The following is a 19,159-nucleotide window of genomic DNA, read 5'->3' as shown; positions in this document are numbered from 1 at the left end:
GGTCCATATTATTGATGTTATCATCACATAGGGTGCTTTCACACCTGCCTTATTTAGTTCAATTGAATCGCATTCGAGTTCGTTTCCCCTTTTGGTTCGGTTCGTTTGGGCAGGTGAGAATGCAGCAATCGTACTCAAGTGGACCAAATAAGCGTACCGAGACCTGCTTAAAGAGGTGGTCTCGGTACACTTTCAAACGAACCCTGGAGCGGTTCGTTTGTGGTGAGAATATGATCCGTACTAAAACAGGTCCAAGTACTGCGCGTTTGGACTAATTCAGCTGCCGTAGGCCGATGCACTGTGCATTATGGGATATGGAAGAAAAATATTTGTTGACAGCACTTTACCAACAGAGACAGAGAGAGAGGGGAAAACATTACCTGATGGATCGTTGGTAATATTTCGGCAAGATGAGCATGTCGCAGTTTAGCTAAATTAATTCACGGCTCCTGCTAAAGTGACGAGCGATGCATTAAACACTGTTTTCCAGCCGTGGCCGCATTTCATTCTCATAATGTATAGTTTGTCTAAAGCAGGGATACAATCAGCCAGCGCAGTCGTCCCTCCAGAGTAAAAGGTTTTGTTAACCTGCGGGAGTTCACTGGCATTTTCCCGTACGTGAATTCTGACCAATCAATAAGCAATTTAGGAAATATGTTTAACAACATCTGGCCAATGAGAGATGTGGATTTTGTCAGATGACTGCATTTTGGTTTGTTTCAACTGGTTCGGACCAAAGCCAGCAGTGTGGTGTGAAAACGACCCAAAGACGGCAGAAGATGCAACAATGTATCATTTATTGCGCTTGTTCCCGACCAAATCAAGCGAACTACAGATGTGAAAGCACCCATAGTTGCCCAGATCTGTCAGCTGCACATCCATAATGTGATTCTGTCATTCAGGCACATCTTTAAGGTGCTCTATTTAAAATAGATATGATGTCTAATTTATAAACAATTATTATGAATATCTACTGAAACTGAACATATGGAGAAAGCTGAGAATGGGGTATGCAAACAAATATTGAAGCTGATATTTTATAATATATTGATGTTTATCGCTACAATTGTTTTGCTCCCGTTTTTCATGAGCTGAACTCAAAGATCTAAAACGTTTTCGATATTCATAAGGAGCCTATTGCTCTCAAATACTGTCCACACATTTGTCTGAATTTGTGAGCACTTCTTCTTTGTCAATATAGTCCATCGACCTCTCAGGTGTGGCATATCATGATGCTTATTAGACAGCATGATTATTGCACAGGTGTGCCTTAGGTTAGCCATAATAAACGGTCACTCCTAAATGTGCAGCTTTAACACACAACAATGTTGACAGTTTTGATAAAGGTGCCATTTTTATGCTGACTGCAGGAATGTCCATCAGACCAGTTGCTCATGAATTAAACTGTCCTTTTACGAACAATAAACAATCGACAAAGGCTTTCAGAGAATTTGGCAGTATGCCAATCGGCCTTAGAACTGCATAGCACATGTAACACCAAGCCAGAATCTCATGATCCAGCATTTTCAACTTCAAGATCATCTGAGTCCTGCCAGCAGGACAGCTGCTGCAATAGGTTGATATAACTAAAGAATTTCTGCACAAACTGAAACCATCTCAGAGAAGCTAATCTGCATGCTCATCATCCCCATCAGGATCTCAACCTGACTGCAATTCATTGTCATAACCATCTGGCACTTTGGAGAGGAGTTCTCTTAACAGATGAATCCTAGTTTTCACTCCAGTGGCAGACAGTGTATGTGAGGTTGGTGATGTCAACGTTGCGAATCGAGTGGCTCATGGTGGTGGTGAGTTTATGGCATGGGCATGCGTATATTAGACAATGAACACAGCTGCATGTTAATGGTGTTATTTTGATTGCACAGAGCCATCGTGATTCTGAGGCTGATTTTTTTTTTTGCAAATAATCCAAAAACACCACCTCATGTTTCAGCATGATAATGCACGGCCCCATTTTTTAAGGACCCATTGATCATATCACCCACTGAGCATGTTTGGTATGCTCTTGATTATATATGACAGGATGTTCCAGTTATTGTCAATATCCAGCAACTTTGAAAAGCCATTGAAAATCAGTGGACCAACAGTTCACAGGCCATGATCAACAATCTTATCAACTCTGTGAATTAGATGTGTTGCACTAGGTGAGGCAAATGGTGACCATACAAGTTACTAACTGGTTTCGAGTTGCTGGCATGTGATTAGATAATTGCAACAGGTGTACAGAATAAAGTGGCCAGTGTATAAATATTTGGTAAATATAAATGAGAAACACCTTCAAATGATTTCAAAGGGAGTAAAATCAAATCCTGACCTACTTTTCTTGCTTTTTGATATTGGAAATTGGGCATTCAATCAAATAAAATTGAGTCTAACTCACTGGGAAAGATTAAAGGTATACTCAATGTTGCACTATTTGTTATAAATACGTTTTATAGTTTATTACAGTCTTTTAGTACAGTTATGATGACAAACTTTCTGTCTACCTGCTTACACTTATATATTTTGGGGGCTGATGTATTTGCAAAAAAGAAGACTGAAAAAATAGATATAATACTGCTACTGATGTTAGCATGATTTTAGGGGGCATAATGATAATGTACACTAAAAAAATATCTGTAAATTGCCATTTTTTACATATTTTGTGATTCATGTTTGGAGTTTTTGTCAAACTTATTTAGGCTTTTAAATTGCATTATGGAATCTTGGTCCATTTGGAAACCTTTTTCCATTTGGAAAATTTCAGTTATCAATAGTTCTTATAAAAGAATTATTTTTAAAATGGCCTACATAATTTACAAATCAAACAAATCCAAAGATTTTGTCGATTTTTGCAACTCTGCACCGAACTGAGGCTTTCATTTTACAGCTTATAAAACATGTATGTATCTCATAATATCTTATTTAAACCATATTTTTGTTGTCTTTAATCACATGCAGCGCGCACATGAACCGCAACGAAAAAAGCACAGAAGCTCAGAAAGTAAAACTAGATGCTCAAGACATAATCTTTAAAATAATGATTTCTATGAATAAAAATGTAAAAAGGTTTTATGATATAATAATAACAGCATATTATTATATAACCCAACCTATCTCTAGGAAACATCCACACACACATTCACCAACACACTCATACACTAAGGACAATTTAGCCTACCCAATTCACCTGTACCGCATGTCTTTGGACTGTGGGGGAAACCGGAACACCCGGAGAAAAACCCACCGGAAGGCAGGGAGAACATGCAAACTCCACACAGAAACGCCAACTGAGCCGAGATTTGAACCAGCGACCTTCTTGCTGTGTGGCGACAGCACTACTGCGGCACTGCCTCGCCCAGTGTTTCCATTTTGTGATCTGAATTTGTCATTTAAGTGAAAAATATCTAGACTATTTATCATTTCTTAATTTAGTTTGTTTTGTTTTTGTATGTAGTTGGAAACACTACATGTGCTATTAATGTGTTATTAACATGTTCGCATGTTAAAATAAATCAGTATTTTAAAATGCAATATACATTGTGTCAGGCACAAAATAAACTAACATTTTTTTTTATTTTAAAAGTTTTATATTAGTCGGACCAGTGAGCGGTTAATTTTTAATTAACGAGCCACGATTGCCCGTTGGCAAAATTAACAGAAATGAGCACACCTACTTTAAAAACCTGGTAATAAGCTGCCAGTACATTTTTCTGTCTTTACAGACCAATTTCTCTAGTTATTTTTTATTAAAGAACATCTTGTCTCAAACTACTAAAATGTTAATAAAAGTCACTTTGTTAAACTGCAGAGTTCAATTTTCAACATCAAAAGTCAACAGAGCAGAGATCAACATACCATAATGCAATTCACAACTGTAATTAAATGGAAAACACAAAATACAGAAACTGTTAATTAATTTAGCCAATTAATTAAAATCTGAAATTGTGACAGCATCTAGAACAATGTTATCAGTCTTCTAATGAACTATGTCTATTTCATATCTAATGAATGAAAACTATTTTAAGAAGATCATTTAAGTTATGACATTTGTAGTGACTGCAGTGACATTTGTTTCAACATTAAGAGGACATTAAGAGAACAATTACAGCAGTGAAGGGGGCTGGCAAATAGTCAGAAACATAACCAAGAAGGACAAAAAAATTATAATTACCTCATATTTGCGTATGTTCCCCAGACAGCTAAAAGAAAAAGACATGAGACTTCATTAATACCAAATAACACATTAATTATATATAAATGCAAAGTATGTAAGCTGTAGAAATGCACAAAAAAATGCATGTATTCTGTATATTGCAGCAAGATATCCCAGCAAAACTCTTAAGAAGCTAAAAAAAAATTCACTTGTGATCCATGCATGTCTCTCAACTATTGAACATCATTTAACAGCTTGAAGCCTCTCTTATAGGATAAGAACACATTGTCTCCTGAATAATTATGAGGAACTGATTTACCAGAGATGTACTATAATGTGACACTCAGTACATGGATACCACTAATATAATTTTAACATGATTAAGACAATACTCTGATTACGAGTCTACTATGTACACAGTGAGTTTTGATTACCTTGATCCGACTGAAGTCATAATCGAACTAAACCGAAATCGAATTAAGACATGGAGTATTACTATTTTAGTCACATTATTGAAGTAGAGATGTGTAAACCACTTAATCAAACTGTTACAGTCTTTGCTCTACGCTTTGCAACAGGATACTCCCTACACACAGCTGTTTGACACTTTTTTTTTTTTTATTCAGCGTGTGTTAAAACACCAGTTCTTACTTTATACTCGCATCCAATACCGCAGTTTGTCACAGGGGCATGAATGAAATGTTTCTGAATGAAAGTGAAAGTGGCGATCTGCAGTTAAAGTCGACAAGTTAAAAATTAAACACCCGAAATGACTTGAAACTGGACGAAAAGTGCATAGTGGGGTGATGCAATGACGTTAATTGATCTATGTACAATAACAATGTTGAAGGGTCACGAAACACCAAACACTTTTTTGAGATGTTGACAGTCATATATTTGTCCCACTCTGCTAAAAACATTATTAGGACACATATGTAAGTGAAAATTGGTTGTTTTTGCATAATTTCGAGCAAATTCCTGTTTGAAAAGAAATTTTGAAGCTACGTCATGGCCATGAGATCATTGTGTGAATTCAAGCGTGTAGACTGGATGTCTGTACCGGCTGGTACAACTTGACATTTTCGAGCTTTCAGCATTAATTCGCGAGAAAGACTTGGTTCGGACCAATCAGCGCACTCTATCGTGAATGAGGTGCAACTTAATATCCATGATTGTTTCGAAGACTGTTTTTATCTCTTACAGTGTTCAGACGGCAGAGAAATGCCGCGTTGTGTTATCAAATGTAATTAAAATAAATGGAAGTAGAAGAATTGTTCCGAGACATGGGTTGTCAGTGCTGCGTTTAAAAATGTGCTGCAATGAAGGTTTTGTTTTCAATTCTCCGCTGTAAGAGCACAGCTGGACCCACGTGTGGATTACAGTGGTCTGCTAACACGCAACAAAAATGCATTTGCAAGGAACATTTTTTGTTTTGTTTAAATGGTGAAATCTGGATTTGCCGCTCGTCTCCTTTCAAAAACACGCGGCTTCAGTTGCCGTTGACTGTCCTGCCTCTACAGATTTGGTAATTGTGCGATCAGTGTTCTTTGTTTTCGTTTATACAGATGGCAAAGTTAGTTTGTATCGTGAGCAGTACTCTTTCAGTTTTTAAAGACAGACCTTAGTCAAAATGATTTAGTTAAGTTTACAGTAATATCACTACAATATTATGGACTGAAAGATTCACTGTAAATGCTGCTCTTCGAATGTAAACAAATTAATCAAACTATTACCGTGTGTAGAAAGTCTATACACACACAGTTTTCTGACGCTACCTAATGAGTGCATCTAAGTTACCGAGAAATGCTGAGTTTTTTTGTTTTGTTTTTTTTTTCTCCCATTCGGCATGTGGTATCAAACATTCCATCAAAACTACACTCTTCCAGCAGTTCCTCTCATCCAGTATCTCGTTTGTCACAGGGGGGCATGCATGAAGTGTTTCTGGATGAAAGTGAAAGTGCCAAACTGCAGTTGAAGTCAGCAAATTAATAATAAAAAAATAATAATTTGTATACTGATGTCCATGTAAACATAGTCACTGACTTTCTCCCTGCGTCTGTATGTTGTTTTTCCTGTGAAAATAGAGCGTGTCCTCAAACTGAAACTCCCATGCAAACCCTTCCCTCTGTCCCTCCCCCGACACTCCCGCCTAAAGCCTGGTTTATACTTCTGCGTCAAGTGACCGGCGTAACCAACGGCGCATGCAACGCGCGTAGTTGTGCATTTATACTTCTGCGCGCTGTCTCTGTTGGTCTGCATTAACACTTCCGAAATGCTAGTTGGCAGTGAGGTATAAATGTTCCTTTGTGTCGAGTTTCTTCGCTGCTGTTTTGCTTTTCCTGAACACTTCCTGGATGTACAAGTGGCTCAAACTAACTCATTTTGAGGCAGGAACCGGCGGACGTGCAACAACTTTAACTATGAGGTTAACACAAAACAAAACTTTCCATCCGGAGCTCCTTCACAGGACTCCACACTTGTAAACAATCGCTCCATTGGGTTAGCGCCATTCGCGCGGCTCTCTGTCCCACCCAGACTAGTCAGCACTACCAAGCCGACCAATCACAGAGCTTGAGCTACGCGTTGTTGTTGCCCTTTAAACGGAATCATAAAAAAAAAGCAACTAAATACACCTTAATAATATTATTGCCTTATTCAGATTGAGGCAAATAATTCGATCCATGGAATTTGTTCATGTAAACATAGTAAATATGATCATTTAAAAGAACTAAATATGGAACAAAAGGCTTAAAATGAAGCACATTATACCTTCAATTTTGTAGTTCCTACTATTGACCAGTATAATGTGTAACACAAACATGTGTGCTAACATATGTACCTTAACTATTTTTATGATTTATGTCAAAAGCACAAAAAAAATGCATGTAGTGGGAATGTTGGTCATGTATGTGAATGTAAACAGCTGAAGAAGAAATTGCTTTTTTATCCATATATTAGATCTGTGAAATTGTGACTGCATCCAAGTGTATATACTTGCCTACTATATATGCAGATGAAAAACAGTATGCGGGCAAACAAGTATGTTTAAAAAGTAGAACATGTACCAAGATGACTACACAGAGACTGTAGCATGTACAGATAAAGCTCAAACTGTACAGTAGTTGAGTAGTTGAAGTAATTGCTTTAGGGAGTAGGCAATTTCAGACACAGCCAGTGTCCTTTGAACATGGCAACCTCACACTGCCAACGCACGTCAACCAGGAATTTACTTAATGGGATAGTTCACCAAAAATGAAAATAGCCCCATATTTTACACACCTTCAAGCCATCTTCAGTGCATATGACTTTTTTACTGCTACCTTTATTGCCTTACTTAATCCTTCGCTAAGCCACACCAAAAAAACGCCACACACCAATCATGGTTTAGCAACCATATATATATGTGTATATATATATATATATATATATATATATATATATATATATATATATATATATACACACATAAAATTCATGAAAAACTAGGGGGTCTGACTTTACTCGCTACTTGAAAGTTAATATTAATATGTAACTCTCATTTCTGGTAATATGTTACCCCAACCCTGATCAAGCCTGGCCTTCATGTTACTTTTTATTTTTAAGTTTTGTTTTTCTTTCAACATAACATACCCCAGGCTACATGCCAAAAATAGCTCTGTCTATTCATCTCAAATTGGTGATGTGATTAAACATTTATTTACCAATTATTCACGCTCAGAAAGATTCAAAAGAATAGCAAATTCTTTTCTATGTTAAAGACAAAATAAAATATATAGGAAAAAAAGGGAAAGGTATAGATGCAGAATCCATGGCAAAAGGTGAGTGTTAATAAGAAAACCTGGAGAGGTAATTATGTAAATCCCTATGTTCACAATCTGGCCAGTTGTTTTCCCATTGGCCTTGTTGCCGTCACTGCAACTTCCTGTTGCTATGTGATTTATGGCAGGCTGTTCTGTGCATGGCCAGCTTGGTATGTGCTACTGATGCCATGCCAATGAAAAAAATAAAAGGAGATGCAATCTGAACCAAAAGGTCCATTTTAGGGGAGGACAGAACCAGGCGCCTGATGGAACAGCAATTATTGGGACCGTAACAATCCCAGTGAAAGTGAAAATTGACTCATTCTCATATCACAGCAAATCTGCAAGACTTTCTTCTGCAAAGCTAAAAAGATAATACTCAAATGAATGCATTTGTGATTTTAGCTTTGTCTTCATTTTTGGGGTGGTAGCAAATGAAAGTTTTTGGATATTTGGTCAGTTCTATTGCAAAAGCATACATCATAAAGCAGCTTTGTTGTTGTTTTATAAACGTTAGGTTCAGTCTTAAAAATTACATTGTGAATGTAATTTTTAGCCAATCAGGCTTCAAATCCGAGTGAAACTACACTCCTCTAAATCACTGAAGCCCTGATGATTGCTGAAGCAGGTTCCAAATCATCAGTTCTGCATTCTGCTTTTTCTCCTATCCACCCTCTCCTCAATGGGAATCACTGATGCCACATTCTGCTGGTTAGATTCTTACCTCACCAGCAGATCTTTCAGGGTTGTTTGGAGAGGTGTCCGAAGCACATCAGATGGTCAAAGGGGTACCTCAGGAATCAGTTATTGGTCCACTTCTATTTTTAATTTTCACCACATCTCAAAGAATCCAATCACATGATTTATTGTATTGTTATGATGATTATGCATAGCTCTATCTTTCATTTCAGCCAGATGATCCAATGGTAGTTGCCCAGACATCACACTGCCTGGAGGATATCTTGGCATGGATAAAGATCACTAAGGACATCTAATTAGTCAGGAATCTTGGGACGTAAAAAAAAGGTGGTTTGCTATCTCCAGGTTAGAGGAATGTCCTTACCCCAGGTGGAGGAGTTCAAGTGTCTTGGGTTTTGTTCACAAGTGAGGGAAAGATGGAACAGGGCAGGGAGCACCCCTTATAGGATGAGGAGCTCGAAATAGAGTCGCTGCTCCTCCACATCGAGAGAAGTCAGCTGAGGTGGCTCGGTCATCTGTTTGGGAGGTGTTCCAGGCCTGTCCCACTTGGGAAAGGCCTTGGAGATGAACCAAGACATGCTGGGGAAACGATGTCTCTCAGCTGGCCAGGGGAAGCCTCAGCGTCCCGTTGGAGGAGCTGAAGGAAGTGTCTGGAGAGAGGAATATCTGGGGTTCTCTCCTGAGACTGCTGCCTCCGCGACACGGCCCCGGAAAAGTGGATGAAAATGAATGAATCAATGAACCTTTGGGAGATCTTTAATGACAGATGTCCTTCAAAGAGCACATTACAAACGCAGCATGATCATACAGGTGTACCCAGCTTGGTGTGTTTAACCAACTCCTCCAGAAGCTGCACCTGGATGATGGCGCTACAACAGCAAGCTCCTTACTGCATGACCGGCACTACTAGAGCAAGCTCCTGATTAGCTAACGCAGTGAATATTTTCGTCATTTTTTTTTTTTTTTTTAATTGAGTGATTCACACATTTTACATGCCAAATGCCCAAAATGCTTGTGTTTTTCCATCCTTACATCAAAATCACTTGTGGTTAATGCTTCATCCTCTGGTGTGAACACACCATCAGTCCTCTCCTAATTTAATTCCGTTCACTGTAACTCACTGGTGGGACGATCTTCATAATGCCACATGGACTGCTGAATCACTGATATCATTCAAACAGCAACTGAAAATGCATCTCTAACACAAGCAACTAACACAAGATATCAACAATAACAAATAAATAAACGTCCCTTTCCCTCCTTATTCTAGCTCTTATTTTCCTAAGCAATGTCATTTTTTTTGTACAAGAAGTTCTTAAGTTCTTAAACAGTTCTTTTGTGTATAGTTTTCATGTTTCCTGCCACACAGTTTGGAAGTCACTTTGGACAAAATCATCTGCTAGTTGGCGCCAATAGTCTAGTGGTACTGTGCGCTGACATATAGCACCAACATGCTCACGGTGACCCGAGTTCGATTCTCGGCTCAAGGCCCTTTGCCAATCCTTGCCCTCTCTCTTCCCCAATGCTTTCCTGTCTAAAATCTCTACTATTTTATCATAATAAAGGTTAAAAAAAAAAAAAAACTAAAAAAATGTTTAAAAAGAAATAAATCTGCTACATGAAAATGATTGTGTTTGATAAAACATGACTTTAAATGTTTTTTTTTTTTTTTGCCAGACCAAAAGAATCAAACTACAAGTGTGAACACCCTCTGATTCCAACTTTTTGAAATGCAATGTAGTCCTATAAACCATAAAGTGTATAAGTGGCACTTTCAGGTATACCAGCTTCTGAACGATTAAATGAACAAGAAATGGAATAACCCAGATTCCAAACCTGCACTCAAAAAAATGAATTATGGCTTTAGTTGGTCCAAAGAATGTAACTATGTTTAAATTAAACAATTTGCTTATGTTTGTGTATTAAAAATAAAAGTGTTGAGTTGGAAAAAATTAGAAAAGGAGGTTTTTACATTTAAACAGCTCGCTTAATTAACATTAATGAAAGGGAGTTGTGTTGCTTCTGTAGTACTGCATTTTGGTCAATAGGTGGAGTAATATCTGCACATGCGCAGTTTCAAAACAACACAGGAAGTAAGAAGATTCAAACCACAACGATCACTCTCAGCTCTGCGCCATATTATGGGAGTCAAAAGATGAAGATTACAGTACAAATTGAGAACGTGCACAAAGCTTTTCCCAATGTGGACACACAGGTGAGATTTTCTTTTAACTTTTTATGTATTTATACTGAGGCTGTGACAACATTTGAATCATAAATGTACTCTCTTGTAATACTATGTTGTGTTTGTGTATAGTATTGCTATGAAATTGCCATGTTCCCTGTGTCTTTTCCATATTATAGACAGATAAATGTATAGTTTGTTTTGCATTCCTGTGAAATTTTATACTTGGTATATATTAACTCCCCCAAAATAAAGTTGCAAACGTTTGTAGTAAGGAATAACTAGTCATGTTAGAATAGTCTAAGCTTTTCACTCATCACACCTGCTGCTGATAATGTGACAATAAAAGTGATTTGATTTTTTATTTGATTTGATAGTCTTTATTTTAAATGAGTGTCAAGCAGTTTGTCGAGTTTGAATGCCAGTTTTGATAACGTACATAAAATTTATTAAAATGTGGTGTTGGCACATTGTTTTTTATTATCTAATTGTATTATTCAAGCCTGTTAACTTAAAAAAAAAAAATCAGCAAAAAAGCATATGTGACACTTAAATAGTATGACATCTAGCATGATGACATATTTAATGTAAGCTTATTTGTTTGGTCATCTAACACGTTTAAATTTTTAAGTTTAGTAGTTTGCTATTTATATTATTATATTTTATTATTACAAATCTTTGCTCACTCACATCTATTTTCTCCCTCACAGGTTTACAGCTCAACCTCTAAAGTACCATATCTGGCTGAGGAGGCTGTGGATCATCCAGGTACTATGCCTTTAGATGCCTATACACACATTAAAATGATGTACAGTAAAAATTACTAGTAATTTTAACTACTAATTATTTAGTAAATTACTAATTGTCATTTCATGTTATTTAGAACATCACCATTGGAAAAAAGGTGTGAATGCATCCTCAAAGCCCCTAAGTGAGGGAGTACATGGTAAGCTATTTTATTTAATTTTTTTAAACATTTTGTATTTTCCTCTTAAACCAATTCCTCCTTTCACCTTTGATCTGTTGGTAAATGTTTTATTTTTTTTCCTGACTTTTAGGATGCTGGGCATGATGAAGCGCAAACCTTGATGTGCAACACCACCTTATGAATCTACAGTAGTTACATTAACATTTAGCAGACTCTTTTATCTAAAGTGACTTACAATTGAGGACACATTCAGCAAATCAACAAGAAGAGGCAGTACACCCAAGATGTGCTAATTATACAAAAAAATTTAAGAATTAAGAATGCTTCTACGTGTGGTTTGTCAAGCCCACTTACCTGTGTGAAGCAGACTTCATGCACAATGTTTTGTTTTTTGTTTTTTAGATATTGGGAGTGGTTGTAAGAAAGTGTCTGGTGCAAATGTGCATAAATGGTGCAAGTGTCAGAGAGATGAATGTGTGTAGCTATTGCATGTTCTGTGATGGTTGGTCTAATTTATGGTGTAGTGCTGATCGTGTTACTTTGCTTTAAAATGTTAATCTTTCTTTGAACAACTGAAGTGTTATCTGCTTTTTCAGTGTAAAGAAGGTACAGTATAGTTTACAAAAGAAGACTTAATTTTTCTAAGTATATTTTTGATATATCATTTAAAGGCAGAATATTGTTTTTGAATGTTTTTTGTAATATATGAAAAGTATTATTTTGAAAAGTGTATTTTATGATGTTTTTCTAAGCATATTTTTAAAATCATTTATTGTTTTCAATTTGCTTCATACTTGTATTACTATTATTTTAATAGTATTAATATTTTAACTTATTGTAATAAGTGAAGATACAGATAAAGACAGTATTTGGATTTTGATAATCATTTTATTGCTGGAAAATGTGTAAAACTGTAAAAATGCTATTGAATAAACTCAATGAAACGGAAACTGTTTTTTTTTATTTGGTTAAACATAACAATATCAATTTTAGAATATTGAACTTAAATAACTACATTGATTAAAGCTAAATTATAAATGTTACGTTGATTGAACTAAACAACATTACATTACCTTTATGTAACTAACTTAAGTTCACTAAAATTAATATTCTTTCTTAAAGGTAACTTAACTCGGTTACGTGGAACCAGTGGACAAAAAAAAGTTAATTAACGCCAACATATCATTTTTTTGAGTGTGACTAACTTCATCTAGTCAATGCCTTACAGTTGCAGTGGAAAAATTATTTTTAGTCCTCCCTGTCAGAAGGCATGGAAATTGTGTTTTGAGCAGGTGGGCAACAGCGGAAGACTAGTTTATCAAGGTCACACTTTTAGTGAGAAACTCTGTTTCTGTCCTGGGGCCTCTTTAGAGATCCAAAAAAAACTGGAGCAGATGTTTCTCAATGTAGCATTCCCCATGACCCAAATCTATCTTTCTGAATTTTTTCATCCTGGTTTTGGGGTCTCCATAACTTAAAACCCAAGGCTGTGTAAAATTTGTGTCAGTGGTGTCTCTACTGTCTCAGCCAAGTATTAATCAACAGTCTTGATAATAAAGACCCATTGTGCACCTTTGCACAAGGCTTAAAAAGAATGGCTGTGTGGAGACTTTATAATAAAGCACAGTATTGATTGTTCACATGCATTGTTCTATTCAAACATCATTAAGCTGGAAGTTGAGTGTGATGTGAATAAAGCTCACTTATCAGTCAATAAAGAGCGTTTTACAAGCTCCATTAGAAAATTCTGTTAAAATCTACACTCTGTGCTTTGTACATGCTAATACACAAGACAAATTATGCATGCTATGAAAGTGTACACTATTGTAGATTATATGGTGCACGTCAATGTACATTCAGCAGCTTAAAAAATTTGTAATTGAAGCCCCCATTGTGTCGTTCGTCGTGCTAAAATGACATTACCTGCAGGGTTTCATTAGACTTGGGAGAACATTTTTAAGCTTTAAGCTACCACCAAAAGCAGTTAAACAACCAGCATAGTTATTAAAAGAAAAAACAAAGTGACACTGGAACTCGCTTATCACATTTTACAAACAGAGATAATGGAAAAATCAATATCTGTATAGACAAGGTAAGCCTAGTTCACACTACAGGATTTTAAACATCAGCAGATCGCTGTGCCGTTCACACTACATGACTTGACTTTGTGTCTTTCAATCTCTGTGGTGTTCACACTACGCGACACTCTGTGAATGATCCATAAGAGGGGGGGTCACACACTACATGATCTGACAACAACTCATTCCCCAACAGCTCATTCAAGCTACTAAACCACAGCCAATGAAATTTTGAGGGAGGAGTCGTCAGAAAAAGCTGAACACTATTGGCTGCTTGTGTGCTGATGACATCACTGACAGCGTTTTAAGCTTTAAAGAAAGCATTTAAAAACATCGTCAAATCAGCTGATTTATCAGAGGATTAATCACTCATCTGCAAGGTTCGAGTGGATAGATACACAGAGAGTTTTTAATTTTTGTAATTGTATAACTCTTTGAAATAAAACTAACAAATAACACCCTGCCGTTTTCTAACTATCAGTGTTTTTCTTTCTGACATTGTTATTTTTTTATTGCAAAACAGTAAAGAACTGAGCATTTCTGCCTTAAATTACCATATTGGTTAAAATGACTGCATGCATGTCTGATACTTTTCGCTGTGACTTTAAATATGTGTGCATTCTTTTGCCTAGCAACTTCCTGCTAACATAAACAAAACTTTCTGATGGCAAAAACATCAATTTACTTCAGATATCTTTCAAAACAGCATATTCTGTGCCGTGAAATAGCTCCTGTTTGAAAGTGAAAATGAAAGCCAAGACCTTTGCGTGTTCTAGTATCTTAACTACATATTTATAGGCTGTATTACCAAAAAAGATTCTATTTTTAGGGTAATGGTGTCATTAAATATGATGCCAGATATTCAAAGCTTAATTTTAATATCTCAATAATAGCTTTGAATGTAAATATGTTGTGACAGTATGGCGTTTTATATGATGAGAACGGTCAGAATGACCAGTATGATAATTCTAATAGTTACAGAATTCTAGTTCCACTGTTAATATAGCCTACTCTCATGTCTGTGTTAACGCAGAATGAAGCGAGTGCATCGATGCCCATTCTGACCAATCACAGATGTTTCTGTTTAGCTCCTGATCAAACAGGCATTCAGCTCATGCTGATATTATCTCTTATTGGCTGCAGCTCGTCACTACATTGGAGTCGGCCGACTGCTCTGGAATATTTAGCATGCTAAATGTTGGATTTCCGTCTGCGAGATGTCAGCGACGCATCAGCGAGCCTCGTTGATGCGTTGTTCAGTAGTTCACACATAAAGAGCGGCGAGCGCCGTGCACCCGCAGATTTCTTCCCCATCACAGCCCGATCTGTCGGCGAGCTCGTTAACTTCCAAATCGGGCTCAAATTAGGCTTAAAATCCTCTAGTGTGAACTAGGCTGTAGCAATATAGATCTGATGCCAGAAAGACATAAAAATAAATGCATTGGTCCAGCTCAAGGAGGAAAGATTTAATAAGGGAGAAAAGTAATGGATAAATCCTTAGGTTTTTTTTGTTTGTTTGTAATGTTTTTCTCTGCGAGTCAATTATAATTTAGGCACTCTCTAAAACTCACTAGTATCAGTGTAATTTGCATGAAACTCAAGAGGTCATCCTTCTGATATCTTTCAACCTGCGGCTACCCACACTAACGTCTATTTGATTTATTTTAGACACTTTTGGGTGTGTTCAAACTTGCCACTTTTGCTTTGGATGCAGTCAGTTTCATTTAAATAAGTTTAAATGCTCCTATCTGAATCAAAATGTGCACTAAACAAGTCATCTTTTCAGCTGTCTTCAAATCATCCAAACTGATACTGCCATCAAATCTTTCAGCGAGTCTGAATATCTTATTTAAAATCAAAACTGAAAAGACATGACCCCCAAAAATACAAACATTATGACACCCTGAATACTGTCAAAGAGGATGCATATTCATAAAGTGAGATTAATCAAAAGAAACCATCTGCAGCACTCAAGGGCAAATCTGATGCTCTGAATGACAGCTGATATAAAAGCTACATTCAGATTGAACAAAGTGACTGAAGTACAATATGCTGCCTCCATAACACTTTTTCTATGCACATAAGATAAAGACATTCAGAAAACCACATCATGTTTTTTCAGCACCTGCGTCTGTGCAAAAGTTGTTGGTGTTTAGCAGTTATCACATATAACACTTGACAAAAATAACTGTAATCCTCTTCATTAAACTACAAACACATATGTCCACACATGGAATGTTGTTTTCTCTGGGTAAAAAAAAACACCTAAGCAGCAATATGTTAGTGAAAGTCCCGATACTATCATAATAAATATGTAAAAATTACAGCAGTAAGATAAAAAATATCTAATCATATATGTTTACATGAACATCAGTAGTCTAATTCTTTGCTTTAATCTGAATAAGACAATAATATGATTAAGTTCTTTACATGAGTTGCTTTTTAAATGTTCTTTCATGCTCCAGTTTAACATGTTATAGTACATATTATTCTTACACTATGCATGCAAACAGACAACGGCGGATGCAACAGGTCATCTCTGCCATTTCTTTGAGAAGGGTCTGGCTGCACTTGCACCTTCAGGCTTGCACGCTCGGGCTTGCATGTTCAGGAACCCACGCCTGCAAGTGACATCATTTACAATCGACACCTGCACCTGTCTCGTCACTTGAAATCAACAAAAATGAACCAAAGGTTTCCAGTTCGTTTGCGTTGACCGTGACAATTCTAAGTACTCAAGTTGTACACCATGACAGACCCCACCCCACCCTGTGTATTCATCATATGATTATAATGCTTTAATGTAAATTTACCAAAGCAGGCTACTATTAACATTTATACCAGCAAAGCGTATTATTTATTTATATGAACTATCAGGTCTAAATAGACACACAAAGTTTTCATTCACAGTTATGAATAAAAAAAAAAACACCAGGCGAATTAGAATTTTAGTTTTTATTTTAAACATTTCAAGTTGTAGTGTTACAACTAATGTATACACATTATGGAGTCTCGAATAACTTGGGAAACTATTGTTTATTCAGCAGGTCCCAGGACGATTACAAACAGGAATGCAGATGTAGATGCAAGTGACGTGGCCAGAGAGTGCAGGGCTTGTTTGCAAGTGCTTAATCATCTTAAAAATCTCACAATTTAATACATAAACTTATATATACGTGTTGATATAGCACGTCTGCGCAGGAGTGCAGCCATATGAAATCGGAGTTTCAGTGCGGTCTCTACATGATCCCAGCCCAGTTTTTATGTCCTCCACACATAATGTTAAAATCGACTCGATAAGGGAACGTCTCGACTCGCTTAACGGAAAGAAAGCGGCACAGATGATGTGTAGCATCACATGCAAAGCTGTTGTAAGGAAAGTATTCGTGGTTCGTTTCGATCTGTTTACGTGACTATAGTAACTGCGGCGCCTGTCGTCGTATGTTGCCAGAAACTACAGTCGTGAAACACTTAGAAGGCACTTGAGTAAGGGTGACAGATAAGAAGTTTGTTGCAACGATCTGGATGAAATCCGTTACCGTCGACTTTTGGACGAATGAATGAACATTGGCGATTTTGCAATTACTAAACTAAACTGAAAACTATGCTATATACGCCTAATTTTATTTTCATTGGATGCAAAATGGAATAAAACATTATAAATAGATTAACAAATTTAAAGTTTTGTTTTAGAAATTAAAACACAAAAAAGCTTGAGGATTTCCGAAAGCTAATGACCATTGAAATGCATCGCATAGTCGCTCAAACGGAGAGCGGAACAAGACTGGTGGCATGAGTGTTAAACAAGTCTGACAGAGGAGCTTATGGTGGATACATTTGTTTGTGTTTATTTTATGATTCCAGTAGAAACATATCTTTTATAATTACAGTTTAATATAATTACAATATTATTACACCTTCATGAGCTAGGCTTTACCAATTTACAAAAACATGATGTTCGATATAAACTGATAACAGCACACTAAACCTGCCTCTGAAGTTCCAGGCTGTTTTTGAGAGGATTATCCCAGAAAGAGCACTAAATCCTGCAGACATGTGGAGCACAGACAGGGGAAAGCCAGACAGATGCTGGATAAAAGTGACTCAAAACAAAACAAAAATAAAAGTAGAATAGGTGAGGGGAAAATACCCCGCAAAACGCTAAAGTGGTAAAAACCTAACAAATAGGACTCAAAAATATCTTAATGCAATGATAACACACTGATCCTGAAATGAATTTCCTTGAGCAGCTCCATAACTAGGTCAAATCACCTGCATTCCTCCTAACTGTCAGAAAACTGGGTTACGTGTTCTTCTTGCAATTTGAATATGGCCAATTGCTTCTCACATGGGATTCAGTGATGCCAATGAAACCTCCAGAAGTCACAGGAGAAGCTAAAAATAGCAGTGACTAGCAGTGTTCATTTAGCACTGAGATAAATAGATTCTATTAGTGAAGAGGAAATAGTCAGATGGGAAAAATATGTATGAATGACCAAAAATAGCAGTGCTTGACGTCTCATTCATGTCTTTCCACAATTATGCGAACTGTACCAACTAAGGGAAGGAAACACTGCAGCATCTAGGATTACATGGTTTTACAGACACAAACTTTCCTGACCTTTTAGTGACTTTCTGCTCTATGGTGCAGAATAATGTTTAAAGCTGCATGTCCTGGTGCTGGCCGGAGCGCTGACCATTAGCCGATTGATTTTCACTGATCCTCTGTAATCTCTTGCTTTAATCTCCATCTCTGGGGCTTTTGACACATAAACCAACACTTCACAGCACTGACCACATAAAGCCCAATGGAACCCTCAGCAAGTGCAAGTGTTGATGGCCATTGAAAAACATTAGGGATGTGCAGGACTAGTCAACTCGTATCACATCTGGTACAGCACCTACTAGTCGACACTGAAAACGATAGTCTACTGTAAGAGATAAAATTATTCAAATCATCATCATTATCATCATCATTTTGAAATTCGATTTAAAAGAACAAACAAGAAAAAGCTTGACTGAAACTACCTTATACCTCATGCTGTGTTCACACCAGACGTGGAACGCGCAAATAAATCACGTTGTTCGCATGCAAATACAATGCATCTGGAAAGTATTCATAGCGCTTCACTGTTTCCAAATGTTTATGTTACAGCCTTATTCCAAAATAGATTAAATGCATTTATTTCCTCAGCATTCTACACACAATACCCCATAATGACAATGTGGAAAGAGATTTTTTTTTTGGAAATTGATGCAAATTTATTAATAATAAAAAAAACTGAAAAATTACATGTACAGACGTATTCACAG

General features: G+C 36.7%; 1 protein-coding gene and 1 long non-coding RNA gene across 6 annotated transcripts in view; one reads left to right on the top strand and one right to left on the bottom strand.

The window, feature by feature from the left end:
- uxs1 (UDP-glucuronate decarboxylase 1) overlaps positions 1-19,159 on the bottom strand; it is a 115,134-nt gene that overhangs the window by 83,443 nt on the left and 12,532 nt on the right. For all 5 annotated transcript variants that reach the window (XR_012384853.1, XR_012384855.1, XR_012384854.1 and 2 more), the window contains exon 2: positions 4,175-4,202. Coding sequence is in view for 1 of the 5 variants with exons in the window: in NM_173242.2 (NP_775349.2) it covers positions 4,175-4,202 (28 nt within the window). In the remaining 4 variants the exon portion in view is untranslated. The remainder of the gene's footprint in view (positions 1-4,174; positions 4,203-19,159) is intronic.
- On the top strand, positions 10,761-12,718 carry LOC141376056 (uncharacterized). Its single transcript, XR_012385139.1, has 4 exons — positions 10,761-10,870; positions 11,551-11,608; positions 11,724-11,786; positions 11,899-12,718. It is a non-coding gene; the product is annotated as an uncharacterized lncRNA (long non-coding RNA).

This window comes from Danio rerio, chromosome 9, assembly GCF_049306965.1.
Source record: "Danio rerio strain Tuebingen ecotype United States chromosome 9, GRCz12tu, whole genome shotgun sequence".
NCBI classification, from domain to species: domain Eukaryota; kingdom Metazoa; phylum Chordata; class Actinopteri; order Cypriniformes; family Danionidae; genus Danio; species Danio rerio.
The sequence above is the reverse complement of the archived record's forward strand: the minus strand, read 5'-3'. Positions and strand labels throughout refer to the sequence as shown.